We start from the raw sequence: 22734 nt of genomic DNA, 5'->3' as shown, positions 1-22734 counted from the left end.
GTGTGACTCTTATTACAACAAAACTGTTTCGGAATAACAAAAAAAGCGGTATAGCTCTGTATCACGTGATAAAAATATGCGACTGATTTCATGCTGTTGGAAGATCAAGAAGGTATGATACGACGTACTTCCCAATAAGTGTTGTACCAGCTAGAGACACTAGCTTCAAAAATATATTTAGCAATTAATTCTGGGGAAAAATGCAAAAAGTACATTTCCGTTGTCTCTTTCACATTGCAAGATCAAATATGTAATAACCACAAACACAGCATTTTGTTGAAAACGTTGTATTTTTCAGTGTAACAGAGGAAAAACAAATTTAGTAATTTGCAGAATAGCACAAAGGGGAATTTAAAATATGTTCTCATATTTACGATTTTTAACATCCATATGCGAAAAAGTTCCATACATGTTAGGCATACAGTTTAGGCTCACTTCATCATCGTTCAAAACATATCATGTTTCATTCTATGGTGCAGTAGAGACGACTACAGCAATGCTGTGCTCAGCGAGAAGTGCGAAGAGCGGAGGCAAACGTAAGGAAAGAACGATATCACATCTCTGTCTGCACGAAATTTAGAAATCCAGTTGAATTGATTTCTTGCGTCTTTGATTGATTGTAGTTGAAATATTTTTAAACTGTGGATTTATGGTGGAAAATATATACAGGAGTGAATTGAATTAGAAGTAGGAATAACTTTAGATGTGCAAGCAGTGACTCAACGCAAGCAAGTTGAACTAAGACCGTCATTTCGCAAAACATTTGTTTTATAGGCTGGCCAGTATTTGACTCCACATTGTTAGAACACACAAATAACTCTATACGTCATTTTATCAATGTTTAATGTTTGGAGTCTATGTTTGTTTTAAACATTACTACTTAACCCTAGTTTTCTTTGCTTAGCGTTGGACAACACACTGGTAAAACACATTGTGCAAATCCGCTTACTTTCACAACTAAAAAATGAGCACAATGCGACAATTCAACCGGCTACAGCAGAGGTATTGATTACACGCTGTCTTTGTTCACTGTGTGTGTCGCCACAAATACTTCTTGTTCACCTCATGTCCTGCGCTCTGGGAAAGCATCCCAGTTCCAGAAAAGCCTTTTGGTACAAGCAAGTGTTACATCAAGTATGTTTTTTTGTAACATTACTTAAATGAGGTTATGTACTTCTAAATGTCGTGTGTTTTAAGCAATAACAAAATTTTTGTCTCCCATGAAAATGAAATCAAAGTTATTGATCGTTGCTATGGTAATCCATAGTCAGACAGGGTCCGGGACTTTCAACATTCAATGCTTCAGTCTCACAAAAACACTGTTGCTTTACGCACCGTTGGTATTTGTCGTTGGGAAACTTTGTTGTGCGATCCCTGAGCTTGCTCCACGCAACGCTTTTAGTCAAATCTTATTTCAAAAACTTTGCTGGTTCTTTTGAGGCAAAGTAAAATCCTTTGTTTTTGTTCTTGAGCAGAAAGTATATAATTTATGGTAAGGTAATGGCAAATAGTTTTTGTCGATTTGTGGATTTGTTGCAAAAAACACGCGAGTGAACGCTTTGGTCCATATTTCTTTGAAAGGTGGATTTCAGCACGGGGAAATACGTCACCAAAAAGGTATTTGTTTTGTTCTTACTTCGTTTTAATGAAACAAAATTAAATAAAACCGATGCTGTTTGGATAGGTTAAATCCCCATGTATTAGGTTATTATATATTAAACTGTGTGTATTAGGTTATTATATATTAAACTGTGTGTATTAGGTTATTACCGTTAACTGTGCTGTTAAATAGTTTTAATGTTGGCACACATACAACTAACCACATTCCACACGTAAGCAACTTGCTTTGGTTGCTGACTTAGTTTGGTTCCGCCATTTTGTTGTAAGTTGGGTGAGAATTTAAATGACGTGGGTAATGGATGACCGCCTGACTATGAAGTCGTGACTTTTCTGAGCAACGAAACTTCGTCTCAATGTGTTTTCTTCTAGTTGATAACCACAACCACTATTTGAGAGCATTGCCCACCTCTTGTAGTCCGCATTCCTATATTATCACTACATTGTGCAAGGCATGTAAATGTATGAATGTCGTCGAATAGTTGAATATAATCATTATAAGTTAAGAACATGGGTTGTAAACTTTGTTTACAAAAGTAAGAAGGCGAACAAAACAAAATTGTAATTTAGGGTTATCACTTACAATCAAATATCGACGGAACGTTATTGTGCACCATGGTACCTTGGCCTCAATCAACCACCAACATATATTTCGCAACATGGTTCGTAATTACACATGTTAAAATCTATCATCACATGAGGCTAAAGTTACGACATCACACCAAAAACGACATCATGTAATGTCACTGAACCAAGCAACGCCCCATCCCCGACTTATGGAAGTACAGAGTAATGTCGTTGCTGCTGTATCTTTAGGTTTGCTAATAATCAGAGACAAAAAGCTTTTGGTTTGTAATGTCAAATCAAATCAAATCATGTTTATCTAGCAAAAAAAAGCAACTACGCGCAAGAACAATATACAAAGAAATAAAATGGCGTGGATAACGATAAAACCATAAAGGTTATCATGTCAGGCGCCCATGTAAAGGTGATTTCCTCACGGAGAATCACCGTCGGCCGTAGGATCGCAGCCAGTCGCACTGGGAGGTGATGGGTTGCGACAGGTTGCATGTGACGAAAGGTGGCCACCCTCCCGTGCTGGCCAAAGCAAAACCCATCGTTTACGTAATTTGGGGGTCCTCCCATGTTTGAAACTATCCGATATGTACAATATAAGACGCTTTTCCTAAGCAAACTACGCTATTAAATAAAACATCAACCCCACTTCACACGTAAGTTGCAGTAGGTTGCCTTCATGGTTACCTCTGTTTGGTTCCGCAATTTCGTTTACCGCAAGGTGATTAATTGAATCGTGTGGGTTACGACTGATCGCTTGCGTGGAGCAAGCTCAGGTTTTTGTGGGCAACATGCAATGAATTGAATTTTTAAAAGGTGTGGATCACTGCTTGATCGACTTATTGTGCTCATACTAAAACCTAAACATGTAACAAGTCTCGGGTTCCATTACTTCACTAAGGACAACCAAATGTAATGTACTACTACAGAATATTGTTTTTGTAAAGAATCAAACATACATTGACGTAATTAATGGTTTGTGAACGTGATATAGCATATCCAAAAGAAAACAGCCAAATTATTTCAGTTTCTACAATATATCGCGATTCGTGGCAGACAGCAAAATGTTGCGCTATCATAGTTTTGTTGCGCGGATGTGACGACGGCGTTAAGCAAACGCACAGCAGACAAAGGTAACACAGCCGACGTTTCATTAAAGCAGTCAACCGTACCCTTTTGACATCCAAGTCTGACTCTGCCTCAAAACAACTCTGAGCTAGTTTAGTCGTATCATGTAACATGGGTACCTTTCTTTGGTTCTGCAATTTCTTTGAACGCAGGGTTAGTAATTGAATGGAGTGGGTTACGGATGATAGCCTACGTGAAACCAGCACAAGTTTTTTAGTGAGCAACGTGCATTGACTTGACTGTTAAAAGTCGTGGATGATGCTTGATGGAGGCCTTGGTAGTTTGCTGACTTATTGTGCTCATACTAATTGGTAAACATGTAACAAGGCTAGCTATCCAGTGTTTCACAAAGTTAGAGAGGTCATTCAAATATAATATAATAATGTTTTTGTAAAGAGTTAAACATATATTGACGTGATTAACTTTGTTTTTTACGTTATAAAGCATCTCCTTGAGAAAAACCCAGTACAAAAAATTATTTCAATTTTTGCACTGTATCTGGCTTTGTGACAGTCAGCAAAGTGTTGCGGCATTAGAAAGCAAACCTTTCAACATTCAAGGCTGATTCTGTGTTCAATGCAATATTGAGCCTTAGCTTTCACGCATCATTTTTTAGTCTGATCCAGTTTTGAAAGAACAGGTCCGGCACAATTTGTTTAAGAGCACTTGTGTCAAAAACTGGATGTTACTTTACGGTTTTATTTTGATAAATCGGTTCATTTAAAGTATGTTTTTTTATAGCTTTATTTAAATGAGGTTATGTATTTCTAAATGTCATGTGTTTCAAGCAATTACCGAATTTTTGTCTCCCATGAAAATGAAATCACAATTATTAATCGTTGGTATGGTAATCTATAGACTGGGTCCTCGACTTTCAACATTCAATGCTTCCGTGTCACAAAAACACTGTTAATTGTTCTACGCACCGTTGGTATTTGTCGGTGGGGAAACTTTATACTGTGCGAATCCTAAACTTGCTCCACGCAACACTTTTAGTCAAATCCTATCTTATAAACTCTACTGGTTCCCTTTGAAGCAAAGTAAAATTCCTTTGTTTTTGTTTGGTAAGGTGAATGGTAAGGTAATGGAAAATAGTTTTTGTTGATTTGTGGATTTGTTGTGAAAAACACGCGAGTGAACGCTTTGGTCCATATTTCTTTGAAAGGTGGATTTCAGCACGGGGGAATACGTCACGAAAAAGGTATTTGTTTTGTACTTACTTCGTTTTAATGAAACAAAATTAAATAAAACTGATGCTGTTTGGATAGGTTAAATCCTCATGTATTAGGTTATTATATATTAAACTTTATGGATTGGGTTATTACCGTTAACTGTGCTGTTAAATAGTTTTCCTTTTGTTGACTAAAATGTTGGCACACATACAACCAACCACATTCCACACGTAAGCAAGTTGCTTTGGTTGCTGCCTTGGTTCGGTTCCGCCATTTTGTTGTAAGTAGGGTGAGCATTTAAACGGCGTGGGTAATGGATGACCGCCTGACTATGAAGTAGTGACTTTCTGAGCGACGAAACTTCATCTCAATGTGTTTTCTTCTAGTTGAGAACCACAACCACTATTTGAGAGCATTGCCCACATCTTGTAGTCCGCATTCCGATATTATCACTACATTGTGGAAGGCATGTAAATGTATGAATGTCGTCGAATAGTTGAATATAACAATTATAAGAAAGAACATAGGTTGTAAACTTTTCACAAAGCATTTTCCAAAGAAGGCGAAAAAAACAAAATTGTAATTTAGGGTTATCACTTACAATTAAATATCGACGGAACGTTATTGGCAACTGTATAAGCTGCAGTGCCTGCGCTACGAAGACTGTAAACCTCATGATCGCGATACGATAGCTGTGATCGCCAAGTAAGGACCTGCGCAGTGGGGCGATCCTGCCAATCATGCCATTGCATGAAATATTACTGCGTTGTCTGATTATTGTGAAGTTCCCCTACGCATATGTGAAGGTTGCCTGGCAAGTTGTACGCTTGTGCACCATGGTACCTTGACCTTAATCAACCACCATCATATTTTTCGCAACATAGTTCGTAATTACACATGTTAAAATCGGCAGATGAGGCTAAAGTTAAGACATCACACCTAAAACGACATCATGTAATGTCACTGAACGAAGCAACGCCCCATCCCCGACTTATGGAAGTACAGAGTAATGTCGTTGCTGCTGTATCTTTAGGTTTGCTAATAATCAGAGACAAAAAGCTTTTGGTTTGTGATGTCAAATCAAATCAAATCATGTTTATTTTGCAAAAAAAGCAATTAAGCGTAAGAACAATATACAAAGAAATAAAATGGCGTGGGTAACGATAAAACCATAAAGGTTATCGAGTCAGGCGCCCATGTAAAGGCGATTTCCTCACGGAGAATCGCCTTCTGCCGTAGGATCGCAACCAGTCGCACTGGGATGTGATGGGTTGCGACAGGTTGCATGTGACGAAAGGTGGCCACCCGGCCGTGCTGGCCAAAGCAAAACCCATCGTTTAGCCTGATGCCACAGCTTGCCCCGACCATTATGGTTACGTAATTTGGGGGTCCTCCCATGTTTGAAACTAACCGATATGTGCAATATAAGACGCTTTTCCTAAGCAAACAATGCAAACTACGCTATTAAATAAAACATCAACCCCACTTCACACGTAAGTTGCAGCAGGTTGCCTTCATGGTTACCTCTGTTTCGTTCCGCAATTTCGTTTACCGCAAGGTGATTAATTGAATGGTGTGGGTTACGACTGATCGCTTGCGTGGAGCCAGCTCAGGTTTTTGTGGGCAACATGCAATGACTTGAATTTTGAAAGGTGTGGATCACTGCTTGATCGACTTATTGTGCTCATACTAAAAGCTAAACATGTAACAAGTCTCGGGTTCCATTATTTCACTAAGGAAAACCGAATGTAATGTATTACTACAGAATATTGATTTTGCAATGAATCAAACATACATTGACGTAATTAATGGTTTGTAAACATTATAAAGCATATCTAAAAGAAAACAGCAAAATTATTTCAGTTTCTGCAATATATCGCGATTCGTGGCAGACAGCAAAATGTTATGCGCTATCATAATTTTGTTGCGCGGACGTGACGACTGCGTGAAACAACGCACAGCAGACAAAGGTAACACAGCCGACGTTTCATTTAAGCAGTCAACCGTAACTTTTCAACATCTAAGTCTGACTCTGTGTTCAAAACAACCCTGAGCTAGTTTCACGCATCATTCATTTAATTCGTATCATGTATCGAGTTTCGAGTTTTTAAAGAACAGGTTAGGCTTAGTGTTTTTAATTGAATGCAACGAGTTGTGGATGGCTGAGAAGTCGATATGTTGCTTAGCGATGCAGCTTTGTCAACAGCATTCATAAAATTGAAATTTTTGGCCTATTCCAAAACAATTCCGAAAAAATTGAACAACAAAAGTGCTGGAACGTCTTTGATGTACATTTATTTTTCTATATGTATTTGTAGTTTATAGTGATATGTGAAAACGGAAAAGGCAACAATTTTTTTGCCAACAATAATGTAATTATTATGGTTACGTTAGTTTCGGATTATAATTTTGTTACACCAGCAATTTTGCTGCATCACTAAGTCAGTGTTCTTGTCTCACTAGCTCCAAACACCATTGGTAAACCCTGCTAGCTCCCAGCATCGTTGGTATTTGTCAGTGGGGCAGGGATCCTCGTTGTGTGAGTGAAAAATTACCGTTGTAGTTTGCTTATTTAGCGTGTGTGTCGCAATTTTAACTTGCTTGTCACTACAAACACTAAAGAAATAAATAGGTTTGAGCTTGCATATATAAATTTGTATTGGAGAGATCGTATTTTAGCATACAAAATTGTGGTAAATGCGCTGTTTGATTGCGGTGGTGGAGATCTCCAAACCTACATAAACGTAAGTGCAAGTTGTGCACTTGAAACTATGGGACTTAATCACATGTTTAGTCGGTAAGGAACAGCTTTTACTTGATGAAGTTGTGATGCCACCTTATTTTAAAAAGAGTAAAAGTGACATAACAAGACAACTGGAATGAGGCATATGCTATGCTACCTGGGCAACCTTACATCACTGGTTTTGACCAACCAATCACAATATTTTTTGTTAACCTTACTATCAGGTTGTATCCAACGACGCAGCTAGGATATTCCTGAAAAACACTGCTCATTGTGGTCCCGACGCAGCCTTAAAAGGTGTTCATAGCAACGTCACGCCAACATAGGAACTAGTGTTTGTGGTTTTATTACATAGCAATGTTTTTCAGTTGAACAAAGTTGCGCTGTTTTTTGTCAAATACAAGACGGATGACAAAATGTTTATATTGTAAAACTACGTAAGTTGTAAAACTACGTAAGACTTTTGGTCGAAACGTCTTTAACATGACAGTGTTAATAGCAATATGGGCCAGTCTATTTATACTCTACGTAAGTTTAATTGTTATGAATAAATAGTTAACTGAAACGTGGTTTAATGATCGAATGCACCACAGTAAAATCACCCAAATCTGTATTACAAGATCTAAAAGTAGTAACTTTGGTCAGGGATTGGAAAAGACTAAGATTTTCGCTAAACAATAGTGGAAATATTGCATCTATTTATCTACAAGTTGTATGGAACATATAAGTTTGTTTTAACGGTGTTGTTTGGCTGAGATACTGACAACGTTGTTAGCAAAACACACATTGCCTCTATTCGCGGCATCAATTAAGAAAAAGTTTGTAAGCACGTTCATCGCTACCCACACACTAACATTTTATGTTTCAGATTACAAAAAAAAAACATAAATGTACTCAATATATTTAGGTGATATATTTCCCTTGTATGAATTTCGGTGAATCAGAGTATAAACAATCAAACGTAAGTGAAAGATAAGTTAAAGCTTGCTGTGAACCAAACGTGACATCTGCGTTTACTACGCAGGAAAATTAACAGGAACGTATGAGGTGATGAAATGGGGAATCCTAACAACATTCTTGAATTTAACCGCATTAACAACAGTGCTAAAAACATCAAACAGTTGTGGATATATTTCAACAAACAAGACTTTAATGGGGACCAAACCGAGCAAAACATCAAGTTTATTGTTGATTTGATGTTGTTTTCCCTGGAATTCCTACAAACTGCATTCGAAATTTTGAAAATCAAGTTTTCAGTTGAATTAAAAAAACCCCTATTGGAACTAAAGAGTATTAAAGGTTTCATCAATTCCACAATGTCCTTATCCAGTCAACCTAACACTGAAACCAGTGCAACAAACACCATTTCGGACCAAGACCCCCAAGAAGGTTATTCAACTTCAAGTACAGTAGCTAAAATTAATTTCACAAAACTATTTCGTTTAGAAACTCAGGAGGTGACTCAGGAGGTTAAGGAATTGTCTTGGATGAATGGATTAAATTCGACAACTTCGTATCGAACGAAAATGTTCGGAACTACGTTTCAAACAAAAGCCGTTGTTGCTCGAAGTAAAAATCATCCAGAAAATAAAGATTGGCGCGACGAAGGTTGTGTGACGACGGTGGAAGATCAAGGGGAGATACCGTCTTGCTGGATATTTAGCGCAGTAAGTAAGAGTTTTTTTCGTTGAAGAAACAATTCTTCGCAAATACACGTCGTCCTTCTTGGATACAATGGGCAGCAGAACAATAAAAAATTAAGTAAACTTTTCAGGTGACAGCTGTCGAAGCGCACAACAAAATTTTAAATAATAACTTGATTAAACTTTCAAAACAACAATTGGTTGACAACTTACCAGGAGGTGATGGACGAGGTGACATAGGATTGGCTTTTCAATATATTCAAATTAAGGGATTGTGCACAGAGGAAGAATATTCCTACGTTGGAAAGGTATCGTTGCATAATTATTTAAATTTTTTGTATCTGCTCTAGCAGCCACTCTTTGCGGGTTTGTGTAGAGAAGTGTCACATGACACTTTACCACAGCCAGACAACACAAACAATAGACGCACACAAAAGAGTCAGCTGCCCCAAACAAATTTGATTAGTATAACTCCATCATGCGCACCAGATGGTATAGCATGTGTGGTTGTGAAAAACAACAATCTTGACTTCATCGACTTTAGTCCCATCTCTAAACCAATTTAGGTTGTACACGGGGAAAATGAGTACGTGGAGGCTATAAAATATATTTTTCTGGTAAACCTATTGTGTTTCTATGTATTTTTTTTATTGGAAATAACATATAGGTTCAAAACTGGTTATACCTGAGTGAATCAGGGAGTGGGAGTCATGCCATACACACTTTGTAACGCATTTTCCACCTTTTCATTTGAAAACAGAAACAGCAATTTGCCGAAATTTTCCCAAAATCCAAAGTCAAAATTCAAGGATGGGAATCAATTCCTTATGGAAACGAAGAAGAATTGGAAACAGTTGTTTCACAAGTTGGTCCGGTTGCTGCAAGTTTGTTGGTTTCTGACAAGTTTAAATATCTAAACCACACCAACAACGAAGGTAACGCTTTACTAATTGTGTTTAAATTCTCCACTGCAACACTACTTGCAACTCAGATATTTTCTACGACCTTGGTAAATACGACGAATCAAATGACAACTCTCTAGCGCACGCAGTGTTGGTTGTCGGATATGGAAGAGATTCTTCCAAACAAGAAGGAGAAGACAAGTACTGGATTGTTAAAGATAGGTACAGAATTTAAGTTGGTATATAAGCTCGCCATGTTAATGTGATACAACGAAATGACTTGTTGGTCCATGCATGGTAAGACCGCACAATAATCTTACTTTTCTGTGACTTTGCAGTTTGGTGTCCGGTGATGGCAAACATCAACATTCTGGTTACAAAAAAATTGCAAGACATCGAGGAAACAACTGCAACATTGCTGGGAACGCCATGTACCCTGTGGTAAGAAACCATCTGTTTACTACATAGAATGGTTTGTGATCTTTTGTTTCCATGGTAAATATACTTTTTTATTGTTAGGGCTGTGGACCAACTTGGGAAACATGGAAAGAAATGTACAGTAGGTTACATGTTAATAATTAAATTGTGTTGGCACCCTGACAGTTTTTATTTATTTATTGCAGAAAAATCATACAAGGATAAAAACGAAGAGGAAAGGCGAAAAAAGATTTGGGAGGAAAATAAAATGAAAGTTGTTGAACACAATAAGAAATATGTGAACGGAGAATTTACCTTCAGTGTTTGTTTAACTCAGTTTAGCGACCAGGCAAGAATCACCTTTCTACCTCATATTTCAATGGATTAAACTAAATGACTCTCAAATTTATTTCTATATTTCCTAATTTCTGAAACATAACTTTCTTGAAATTACACACACTGGAGTTTTTATAATTTCAGTTTATTTTCTTTCGACAAGGAATTGTCATGGATGAATGGATTAAATTCGACAACTTCGACACACATGAAAATGTTCGGAGACAAATTTCAAACAAAAAGTCTGATTTCTCGAAACAAATATCACCCTGAAAGCAAAGACTGGCGGGACGAAGATTGCGTGACGTCAGTGGACGATCAAGGACAATTCCCCTCTTGTTGGATATTTGCCGCAGTAAGTTTAAACCTTACGTTTAAATACAGCCATGCTATCCAAAATAAGAACATCCTTTTGTAAAAATAAAATAAGGAATGGAAATTACATCGTGTAACAGACAGCAGAAAAAACATATTGTGGCGACCGCACTGTTCGCCTGCATCGAAGCATGCATTGCCTTTTTATTTTGTCGGTTGATGAGGCAATCATCTGCCGTCTTCCCACAAGAACGTGCAGTCCATGTCCTAAACATGCCACCCTGGGGCGACACGGAACCGTCGGTTTTCATGGACGAGATGCTTGCCTTGCTTGGTTACTAACAGGCTTGCTTTTTACGATCACTTGTTCCTACAGCACATGCCTGAAGATTATTAGAGTGTTTTTGGCACGTGAAGACACAAGGGATCTTCGACGCATGGCTTAACGGGTAGATCTACTGTGACTTTCTCGTAATCACAACGACGAATTTGTTATCGGTAAGGCGCAACGCGACAAGCTCCCAGGCATGTGTTTTTAGGCGCTTTGGAGCAAACGCGCGCCAATGTTTGCCTTCCGTGCTCTTATCAGGGAAACGACAACGCCGCCTATAATGGCTGAGGCAACCGGCAACTCTTTAAGCCTGTTCTTTCTTAGGGACAAAGTTTCCGGCTGCAACTTCTTTGTTGGCACTGGTGCTGAAGTCAGTGCCCTTCTGTCCACTGGTTTCGAACGTCGCACCACCCCGAAAGGTTCCATTCTCGAGGCCGCCAATGGAAGCTCCATAGCCACTTAGGGCTACAGAGTTGTTGTATACTATATCCTCTCTGGTGTTTACAAATGGAAGTTCGTGTTGGCTGATGTCTCGCGCCCAATGCTCGATGCAGATTTTCTCCACGCTAATCGCCTGTTGGTCAACACGGTGTTGAGCACCACGACTAATTGCCGACCTGTGCTCTGCGGTGAGAGTCGCCTGAGAAGTTAGTGTTGGCTAAAACGGAATTTCAAAATTTGCTTGATTTGGGCATAGAGCGCCGATCAGCCCGTCCTTGGGCATCCCCTATTTACATGGTGGAAAAGCGTTCCGGTTATCGTCGCCTTAACGAGGCCACGCAGGCCGATAGCTATTCAATGCCACCTATTCATGATTTCACTGCACGTCTCGCTGGCTGTTCCGTCTGATGATTGCCTTGGAACTTGGATACCACCAGGTTCCTGTTGCTGAAGCCGATATTGCAAAGATTGCTGTAATCACGCCTTTCGGCCTATTTGAGTTTCTTAGAACCCTGATTGGGTTACCTGGACGACATTCTTGTCGCAAGTCCAACACATACATCTCGAGCAGCTTTTCTAGGGACTTTCCGACCACGACCTGCAGAAACGCGAGTTTTGCAAAAGCAGCATCGAGTTTCTTCGTCGAACAATGCGGCATCAAACCTCTGTCCAGCAAACTTGACGCTGTGAGAAACTTTTCTGTGCTAACAATCATCAAAGGTTTACAGGAATTTTGAGACATGGTTAAGTTCTACTGTCGACCTGACAGTTAACCATGACTCAAAATTCCTGTTTTCCTGACAAAACTTTCACTTTGGACATAGGAGTCGTCCACAAATGATCTCGATCGACCGCCATAAGCCGACTCATGTCGATTTAACAGTACTCGTTCCGGTTTACCGTACGCCGTAACATATCCAGCGTGACACTTGTCCGCTTCTGAGGGGGTTTCTTTGGCGACCGCACTGTCCGGTTGTGCATCGAAGCGTGTGCGTGGCCTTTTTCTTGTCGCGATTACCGCTTTATAAACGTGTGCTTTGTGTTGCTCGCTCTTTCTTTGCTGAATAAAGAATCATCCGGTTTAATATTACATTATCACAGGTGGCAGCAGTGGAGTCTCACAACTTAATTATCAATGAAGACTTGGTTAAACTTTCAAAACAACAATTGGTTGACGGCCTACCAGGAGGTGATGGACGAGGTGACATAGGATTGGCTTTTCAATACATTCAAGATAAGGGATTGTGCACACAGGAAGAATATCCTTATATTGGAAAGGTACCGCTCCAACCTGTATTAGCGGAAAAAAAGGATGTATTCTGCAGCACTAAAAAATCTTAGCGTTCCATCGTAGCATGACTTGAAGTACACTAGCCAATATCACGCAGAACACTGAATGATGGTGGCGTTTTCGTTTTCTCATGAAAGAAAAATTAGACAAAGGCAATAAAATGTCTACATTATCAATAGTAAACGCTTGCCTTATCGACTGATATGAGAAACAACATAAAAAAAAAAACATCTCCATTCCTTGTTTTTGGTTTATGGTTTGAGAAGACATTTCCTTTATTTCCAAGCAGAAATCAGAATCAATGGAAGAAGCGGCCAAACATAAAGTTGAAATAGAAATTCAAGGATGGGAATCAATTCCTTATGGAAACGAGGAAGAATTGGAAACAGTTGTTTCACAAGTTGGTCCGGTTGCTGCAAGTTTGTTGGTTTCTGACAAGTTTAAATATCTGAACCACACAAACTACGATGGTAACACTTAACTCGTTGTGTTAAATACTACACTGTAACTTTACTTTCAACTCAGATATTTTCTATGACTCTGGTAAATATGACGAATCAAATGATAACTCTCTGGCGCACGCAGTGTTGGTTGTTGGATATGGAAAAGATTCTTCCAAACAAGAAGGAGAAGACAAGTACTGGATTGTTAAAGACAGGTATAAAATAAGTTAAATTTATTCTAGATCAACCCCTCAATGTGCATAGAGTTACCAAACGTAATAACTTTGTCATCCAGGGTGTCAATAATTGTAATCCTAACGTAGTATGTTCACCCAATAGCTTGGTTGTCCAGCATGCAAAGATGAGCGTATTGACATTTCATGTTTATTTGCAGTTTGGGAATCCACGACGAGAAACATTCATATTCTGGTTACAGGAAAATAGCAAGATATTGTGGAAACAACTGCAACATTGCTGGGAATGCGATGTACCCTGCGGTAAGAAGCTATTTGTCTACTGCCTAAATTGCATATTTTCGGTATTTAAATATATGCAATATGTTTGTTAGGATTGTGGACCAACTTGGGAAGCATGGAAACTTATTTACGGTAAATTAACTCTTTGCAAAATAATGGAGATTTTGCGATGTTAAATATGCATACGATGTGACCATACGGAATGTCGACATACTGCGATTGACCGCAATGTTACAGTGTTTATTTAATTTAGAAAAAATGTATGCGGATGAAAAGGAGGAAGACCTGCGAAGGAAAATATGGGAGGAAAATAAGAAGAAGATTTCTAAACACAACAAGAAATATGTGAACGGAGAGATTTCTTACAGTATTTGTTTGACTGAGTTCAGTGACCAGGCAAGATAACACTTGATATTTTATGCTATAATATAAGAAATTAGCTTATACCTCAACACAGAAACATAAATTTACTTCGTTTCTTTTGTGTCCTTGCCGTTATTAAATTTAAGTTAAGTTATACTTGTAAAGTGAAAGAATATTATAATATTTTCACTAAACAATTTAGTTGTTGTTGTCTTGACCCGTTTGATTTCAAGCAGTCACTTAAAGAACTTGACTGGATGAGCGGTGTTGCTTTCACGTTGGATCGCAGAAATAATGAAACAGAAAATTCTGAAGACGTGACTGAAAGCGGTGGAGGAAACGAGGATGAGGGAGAGAACGAGGAAGGTGGTGGTGGGGATGGAGCGGGAAGACAGGGAGGTGGATTTGGAAACGAGACTGGGGTTGAAAACATGGATGTTGACCGAGATGAGGACAAAGGTTCTAATGGCGGTAAAGACGAGGGCGAGGGCGAGGACTGGGGCGGGGACGCCGATGAGGGCGTTGATTGGCATAAAAGGGGTTACGTGACGCGTGTTAAACATCAACTTGAGTTACCTGTTTGCTGGATATTCAGTGCGGTGAGTATCGAAATGTTCGAGCATCAGGAAAAACTGAGGCAATTCAATTTCCTTTATACTAATGTTTGTTTGAAGGTTGGAGCCATTGAATCACATCTGTGCATTCGTACTGGTAAGCTGATCAACTTATCTGAGCAGCATGACTTATCTGAGCAGCAATTAGTTGATTGCCTTATCGATGGCGATGAAGCACGAACGGGATTCCCATTAGAAGCATTTCAGTACACCAAAGAAAAAGGCATTACCAGAGCCGACCAATATCCATACGTTGGAAGAGTATGTTTAATGAGATATTTGCCCAAAGACATGTTTATTAACCTGACTATTTTGTTTTGCCACTCACGTCAATTTATGCTGCCAAAATCTGACAATCTTTACAAATATTCCAGAAACAACAGTGCCAAATGCATGATGGAAACAGAACAATAGCCGCCAGAGTTACGGAAGTAGGGTGTGTGCCGTATGGAGATGAACGTGAATTGGAAAAAATCATTCGAAGCAGAGGACCTGTCTCTGTCTGTTTAATGAGCACCCAAAAGGAGATATTCAAAAACAAAAAATTTAGAAGTATAATTTTATTGGATTTTAATTCCCCAAGTTTTAGGTAAAAATTATCTTTATTTTTAGCCATATTTTATGACGATGAGTGGAAAAAAGCCCTTGATGCTTATAATGAACTAGCAAAAATCTCAGATCCCGATGCACGTAAAGTCCATGAGGAGAAAAATGGTTATGACAAATATTTGTTCCATTCCGTGTTAGTCGTCGGTTATGGAGAACATGGGCCACGTGGTACAAACAAGTATTGGATTATCAAAGACAGGTTAGACCTAAAACACAAGATTTCCAACTTTGATTCTATACGTTATAACATTCATCAAACATGTATCTATAACAAACTCTATGTGGACAAACTGTAAACTGGCGTACAGAGCGTGATATGTAAAACAAGGGATTTAATATACGAAAATGACTCATATATTTTGTAGTTACGGCACAAGGGGAAGAAGCATGAGACCTGGTTACAAGAAAATAGCCAAAGACCGTGGTAACAACTGCTACATTGCTGGGGAAGCTTCCTACCCTAAAATTGTTGAGTTGGTCGAAGAGTGACAACAATGCGACCCAATGTTTGCCGTGTAATATTTGCGAACATGATTTGAATGCAAAATCACCTGCATTTTGTATTTTTGTAAATATCTAATGAAATGCAAATATATTGTATTAACTATTCAAGTGTGTTGGGAGAGTTAATAAATCACATACATAGCTCTGTTGATCGACTCTCTTCAAACATTGTGTAAATTCTAATTGATTCTCATCTGTCTGATATTTAGTCAACAAATATTTAGTTCAAAGTGACGTTTTTCGTTTCATTTGATGGGTACTCTTCTGGTATATAGAAGAGTGTGTAATAACTATATCCGTTTTACATATACAGACACTTCAAGAACTGGTTAAATGATAGATTTCATTCTAAACCAAACCAGGCCAGGTCATTTTACATAACACAGATTCAGGCAATGTTTAGTCCAAATATTAAAAATACATTTGGAAACTAATGAGATGGATAGCAGATCAATTTGAAAAATTGTATACGTTTAGTTTGCTATTGATTTCTATCATCAACAATTGCCAATAACTGACAGAAGGGACGTATGTCAAACCAGCACCAAAGCGCCACATAGTGGACTGTAAACTATATTGTTCCCACTGAAAGTGCGTAAGAAACAAGCATGATACAATTCTGGAAGTTTTCTATACAGTGACAATTTCCAGGCGCTTAAAACCTGTGTTTACTTTGAATAACACAACTTTCGCAATCAAGAAGGCCGCCGCCCCTTTGCCTGCTCGCCAACAACGTCCTCTGTTCTATTTCAGAGTTTAGTACCGATGTCCAACACATTAGCGGCAAGTTGGATACTGTCACGGACGCATTTTTCAGGTCGTTCTTTAACTACCCCAAGGGATCTTTAGTTCTACCTTAATTGTGAGGCTCTAGCACACGCGCAACAAACCGATAAAGTGCAATCTTATCGTACAGCGATTACCAGGTTGTGTCTGCAAGATGAACAGATTGGCAATTCATTTTGTGTGATATATCACTTGGGAGAGCTCGTCCCGTCATTCCATCGTCCTACCGTTCAAGGGTTGCCCCACCCGTCCATTCGCACCACGAAGAGCCTTGTTTTCACTAAATTTGTTTGGCATGGGTTACAGAAGCAAGTAGCGTTGTGGGCTAAGCAATGTGTAGCTTGCCAGCGCGCCAAGGTTCAACAGCACGTTCTGGCTCCACTTGCCGAGTACACCCCTCCGACATCTCGTTTTCAACACATAAGCATCGTTGGTCCTCTTCCACCTTGTCGAGGTCAAAAATATTTTTTGACTGTGGTCGACCGCTTTACCCTTTATGGTCGACCGCTTTACTTTAGCCGGAAGCGATACCAATCGATGATGACACCACCACCTTTGGACGGCGCTGGTAATGCGTTTTTCTATGGTGTATTGGAATGCTTCATACGGGAGTCCCGTTCGGGCTTCATTGCCATCGATAAGGCAATCAACTAAATGCTGCTAAATAAAAAATCAATGGGTTAGGGGCCAAAAGCATGCTTTCATGGGGCGCAGTGATTTATAAGATACCTAAAGATAATAATGAAAATGTTTTAACTTCATGAAATCAAACCCTGACCAGCAACACTTCTTTGGCGTGTCGCAAGTGAAACTTCAACGTCAATTTCAAATATTAGTATAATAACATGCATACATGACACATGTATTCTAACAATAAAAGCGTTGACACAACGTTATTATATTAATATTTGATATTGTTACCTAAAGATAATAAGATCCGGTTGGTGAACGCCACGTCTTCCATCTTTGAATGTGTATTTTGGAGTCGGAAACATACGACGAACCAAATAATGTTTTATCAGTGACGTAATATCGCTGTAAATCCTTTGATTTCGAGCAACTGGAAACAACCTTAATATTTATCTGATTTCGAATCCTCTTTCGATAAATCAAGGGGAATATCACTGACATCAGCTTACGAAATAACTTAATCTTTGACCAAATCATGGCACGGACAAACATCATTTAATATGGAACACAGATGTTATGAGAATGTGTTTTTTAATATTCACTATTTTTCTCCACACTTATTATTCTTTGTTTTCGTACTCCTAATAAAAGAGTTGGGAAGCCTAACAAACAACAGAGCAGTTAAAAAGATTTCACTTTACAATTGTTACCAACATAACACACAAGGAATCACAACACAACATATGAATTTAACGCTGCTAACAAAATATCTATTTCACTGTCAGTCTTTCATTTGATGTTTGCGCAATTTGAGTCCTTTCTCTGCGCCCAATGAATCAACAGTTATTTATATGTAGCCACCTGGGAATTTTTTTTATTGGAGACCAAGTTTCTTCCGTTCTGAGCAATGGGGAATCATATCAGAAGATTTTGTCAAGAGGAAACGTAGTCGTAAAAACGCTGTTATCACAGACGATTTTTGATTAAGGTTTACCACGTTTTCAGCATAAATCATTCAACATTGGAATATTTATATGTCGTTTACTTAGTAATCTTTGATTTCCCCTTGAGCGATTCTTTATCAAGTGACAAACTATATATCAAGCATAGAAAAAGACTCACAGTAAGTTCAAATTCCTTTGTTCAGGATTTCAGATGTAATTTGTGTGTATTTGCGTTGAACTTATTGATAGCGCAGCCTCGGGGCAAGTGCAGTGGAACGACCCAAAACAACAACATAACAACAAAGTAAGATGGAAGCAAAATTAATACAACTCTTTTAACTTGTACCAATAAGAAAAGCAATAAAATATTGGAAATCGTGTCAAAAAAATAAAACGACTATGAAGTTGCAGCAGTCAGCATTGATTACTACCTGATTTATTTACTGCGGAGATGAGTACAAGGGTTCTGATGGCAATAAAGATTGGGACGGGGACGGGGACGGGGACGGGGACGGGGACGGGGACGGGGACGGGGACGGGGACGGAACACGGGATGAGAAGGACGTGCTGCTAAACATGTTGGAACATGACGATGAAAATAGGGAGGGTAACAACCAAAAAGGCATAGATTGGGATGCAAAGGGCTGCGTTACCCCGGCGTGACGACTGACCCCAAACCAGTAACTTTGCCAGTTTGTTGGATATTCAGTGCGGTAAGCTCTGGCAATTGCCATAATCGAGACAATTCTTGCTGCGGTAGAAAGTAAATTCATTATACTGTTTCGTTTTATGTTGGGTTTGTAGGTTGGGGCAGTTGAATCTCATTTGTGCCGTCAAAGTGGCAAACTTATAGTGCTATCTAAACAGCATTTAGTTGATTGTTTGATCAAAGGTAAAAAAGCTAGGAGTGGATACCCAAAAGAGGCATTTTTATTTATTAGGGACAAAAAGGGAATCACCAGTGACAAGCAATATCCATATGTGGGAAAGGTACTGAATTTTGTAATGTTGTAATTTCGCCGATTGCTTGGTATCTGGTCAAACTGTGTATGCGGCTGCAAAAAATCTTTTCTGCTACCAAATTAAATCAACCGGAATTTAATGCTAAATTGTATCTTGAAGTTGTGTTTAACAATATGTAAACAATTGCAGAATCAAAAGTGCCAAATTGGACAAGGAAGCAGAAAGGTTGTTGCCACAATTGAAAATTGAGAGCAGATTCGGTCGGGAGATGAAGATAAATTGCAGAAAATTGTTGCAAATAAAGGTCCTGTTTCTGTTTGCCTGATAATCTCCACGAAATCCGAATTTCGGAAAATAAAATTTAGAAGTAGGCCACTTCTTTACTAAGATTTAAACAACCCTTTTGCTTCTAGGCATATTTTCTGACGACAATTGGAAAGATGCTCGTGAAACTTTCAACCAACTTAAAAAGCTGAAAGGAAATTATCGTAAAGTTTACAGTGAAGTGCACAAAGAGCATCTATTTCACTCATTGCTAGTCGTGGGTTATGGAAAAATTTCTGGATCATCAAGGACAGGTATACAAGAAAGATATTCTTTTCAACCAAATATAACATTGTAGTAAATTTGTTTAAAGTTATGGGACGGTTCAAGGCGGTTTGAAGCCCGGTTACAAAAAAATCGCCAAGAATCGGAATAACAATTGCAACATTGCCGGGAATGCGACTTATCCTGTTGGCGTCAAGTTAGCCGAACTTCCTCAAAACTTTGAAGGGATTTGATCGCATGTTCTCTTCACATTCGGGTAGTGCTTGTGCTAAACCTACGTATTTTCCAGCAATAGGCTATGTGCCACTAACATTGTGCACAGGCATTGTCATTGAAACATCACAGCAATTATTGTTATCAACAATGAAATTACCAAAAAGCAGTTTAGGGCGTTCAGTTGTAAATAGCAGTGAGATATCAAGGTGCAGTGTTTTTCTTTAACTCTGGTCATGGAGAAAAAGCGCAAATATGTTGAAGAATATTTGAAGTTTGGATTTACCCGCATAATCTGCACTTGCACTGAAAAGCCTCCGTGTGTCTTGTGCAACGTGGTGCAGTGCTGAATCAAGCCGTCTAAATTAAACCGCCATTTACACACCATGCACCCCCAACACGTGGAAAAAAGATTAGGAATTCTTCAAACGTCATGAAGCCGGTTTGAAACGTCAGAGATTTGACTTGGGAGGTAGTTTTCAGATTTTAGCGTTGTCAAATACTCAACCACGGATTTCAAACGTGGCTATGAAATTGCAAGTCAGCCGTCTTATGGAGCAAAGTGATTGCCAATAAATGATATACTGTAAAATGCACAGCAAAGTGATTGATATTGCTGTTGGAAAAAAATGGTGGGGGTCGCAAGTTAGTTTAAATCAATATAGGGGGTCACCAACCACAAAAGGTTGGGAACCACTGAACTATACCGTCGATTATAAGTTGTATGTCTGAAGGAGTTTGTGACAGTGATCTTTCTTAACAATTCGCCTTCGGCTTCTCGCCCCAAAAGAACCGAAAAAAAGAAGTCAAAAGTTTTTTTTTAAAGCGGTTTTGCCTGCTGTTATATCCACATCATAACTGCTGTTATATCCACATTAAATGTCGCCTTGTTCTACCAAACCTTTACAACGCAGTGTGTTAGTTTAGAAATTATTCTACTATAACATTTAACGATTTCCCTTGCCAACCTTCTTGTGTGTATAACAATATAATAGTTTATCTGTATAACATATAATAGCTTTTATGTTGACATTAGTGTGCTATGAATAAGCACCTTGCGTGTCAGAGCTAGAACAGCAAAAATAAAATAAAGGCTAACAATGAAACCTATCATATATGGGTAAGGTCGATTACATGCGATAAATTACACCCAAAAAACTGTTTAGATTGTATTCAGTATGTACAGGGCCCTCAAGAGAAAAAAATCTCTTAACGGAGAAGGCCCTAGTGCGCCGCACCCACCCCCCTCTTGTGGGGCCTGAGTATGAATGTATTATACCATGGTGTAAATTTGAACGTATGTATGGTGTTGCAGTTGTCGTATGTATAGTGTTGCAAAAAAGCGATATGTATTTCTGTATAGTTCCTGTTTTAGTATCTCCATACGTATACAAAGCAAATCGAACTGTTTTTGTTTTTTGTCGTACTACCGGGCCGACAGCTTGTGGTGAACAACCCTAGCAACGTTTCCCACAAAAAGCGCCAGAGCGCCCAATCGTTAAGGGTTCATTTTTTCGCTTTGGCAACATCGGTCCAGCGGTCGGCCCATTTAACAAGAAGAAAATCTGATCGAGATTCGTGTCCAGGATGTTGCGGGGTTCGAATCATGGTGTGGTCAAAATATCGCTTGGATTTTAATTCACATGTTTTTACTGTGCGGTTTTATAAAGTTTGTCGGATTTTACCAGACAAATGATAAAATTGTCTCTTCTGCTACAATATACAGTGTAGCTTGTTATTTTTAAAATTGGAATCGGTGTTTCAATAAATCCGCATGGTGGTACAAGTTATTACCACTACAAATAATGGTGTACGCTACAGAGCTGTCCTGTGTCAAAGCCAGTAAATAACTACCCTTATCAACCCAGCAAGATTCACAAGGCTTGGTCTTCCTCTTGGTGTCTGACTCGAACGCCTGTTATTTTGTTACACCGGGATTCGAACCGAAGAATTCCTGGGCAGAAGGTTTTCTTTTTGATGTATGGCCCGGGCGCTGAACCGATGGGCATATCCTTTTGTCAGTTTTACCATGCTGTTACCGGGGCGACAGCTTGTGGTGAACAGCCCAGACAAAGGTTACCACAAAAAACGCCAGAGCGTTCATTTCGTGAAGGTTTGTTTATTTCGGTTTGGAAGCATCGGCCTTGCGCCCGACCCACTTACCAAGAAATAAACCTGATCGAGATTCGTGTCCAGGATGTTGAGGGATCGAATCCAGGTGTGGTCCAATATATATATCAATAAAATTCGTTTGGATTTTGATTTAATTTAAGCGATTTGTTTTTGTGCAGTTAAGTTTGTCGGATTTTAGCAGATAAATTATAAACATCCATAGGTATATGCTTGACGAAAGTTTCAAGTTAGGTAAAGTTTGTGCATTCCATTTTCCACGACATTTAGGTTTAAGATATATCCGGTAGTTCTAGTGTAATGAGTTAGACATACATCAACGTATGTTGCAAACGTTACGTTAAACAGCGTTTTCCCAAGAAAACAAATAAAAACATTAAATTGGCTTCTCCTACATATATGATTTCATGACAGTCAGCAAACTGTTGCACCATCATAATTTTGTTGAATGGACGTGACGACGACCGAGTTGTCCAAACTAAATGAAAGTCTACCTAATAAAATAAGTGCAATTGCACCACACCCATTTGGTGAAGACATTGAGGTTCCATTCATTAGCTGACTTCCGCGTAAAGACCAATTTGGACCAGAGGTGATG

At 38.9% G+C, this 22734-nt stretch overlaps 1 protein-coding gene across 3 annotated transcripts; it reads left to right on the top strand.

Annotated features, from left to right (window-relative positions):
* Positions 1–1479: 1479 nt before the first annotated feature.
* On the top strand, positions 1480–16067 carry LOC145903329 (uncharacterized). Of its 3 annotated transcripts, none has more exons than XM_082991405.1 (23): positions 1480–1617; positions 4391–4522; positions 8144–8197; positions 8261–8625; positions 8683–8903; positions 9011–9187; positions 9640–9814; positions 9871–10003; positions 10120–10222; positions 10301–10340; positions 10405–10547; positions 10698–10889; positions 12723–12899; positions 13202–13382; positions 13438–13570; positions 13750–13852; positions 13924–13963; positions 14085–14227; positions 14431–14793; positions 14869–15069; positions 15183–15360; positions 15421–15616; positions 15783–16067. In XM_082991405.1, the coding sequence occupies exons 4-23, from the start codon at positions 8292–8294 to the stop codon at positions 15904–15906; spliced, it is 3357 nt and encodes a 1118-aa protein (XP_082847531.1). In that variant the 5' UTR covers positions 1480–1617; positions 4391–4522; positions 8144–8197; positions 8261–8291; the 3' UTR covers positions 15907–16067. The 3 variants fall into 3 exon arrangements, with proteins under 3 accessions (XP_082847531.1, XP_082847529.1, XP_082847530.1); XM_082991403.1 differs by having other exon boundaries at positions 13199–13382; XM_082991404.1 differs by lacking the exon at positions 4391–4522 and having other exon boundaries at positions 13199–13382.
* The last annotated feature ends 6667 nt before the right edge of the window (positions 16068–22734 follow it).

The sequence above is a fragment of the Ascidia mentula genome, chromosome 5, assembly GCF_947561715.1.
Source record: "Ascidia mentula chromosome 5, kaAscMent1.1, whole genome shotgun sequence".
Lineage (NCBI taxonomy): Eukaryota > Metazoa > Chordata > Ascidiacea > Phlebobranchia > Ascidiidae > Ascidia > Ascidia mentula.
Note: the sequence above shows the minus strand (reverse complement) of the source record. Positions and strands in the feature narration are given on the sequence as shown.

What these genes read in the sequence shown, in the direction of transcription:
- LOC145903329 (XM_082991404.1), top strand. Translation starts at nt 8,292, where the DNA reads ATGGGGAATCCTAACAACATTCTTGAATTTAACCGCATTAACAACAGT. An exon ending in AACATGGAAAGAAATGTACA is followed by an intron (nt 10,341 to 10,404) that starts GTAGGTTACATG and finishes TATTTATTGCAG; the next exon opens with AAAAATCATACAAGGATAAA. An exon ending in AATATCCATACGTTGGAAGA is followed by an intron (nt 15,070 to 15,182) that starts GTATGTTTAATG and finishes CAAATATTCCAG; the next exon opens with AAACAACAGTGCCAAATGCA.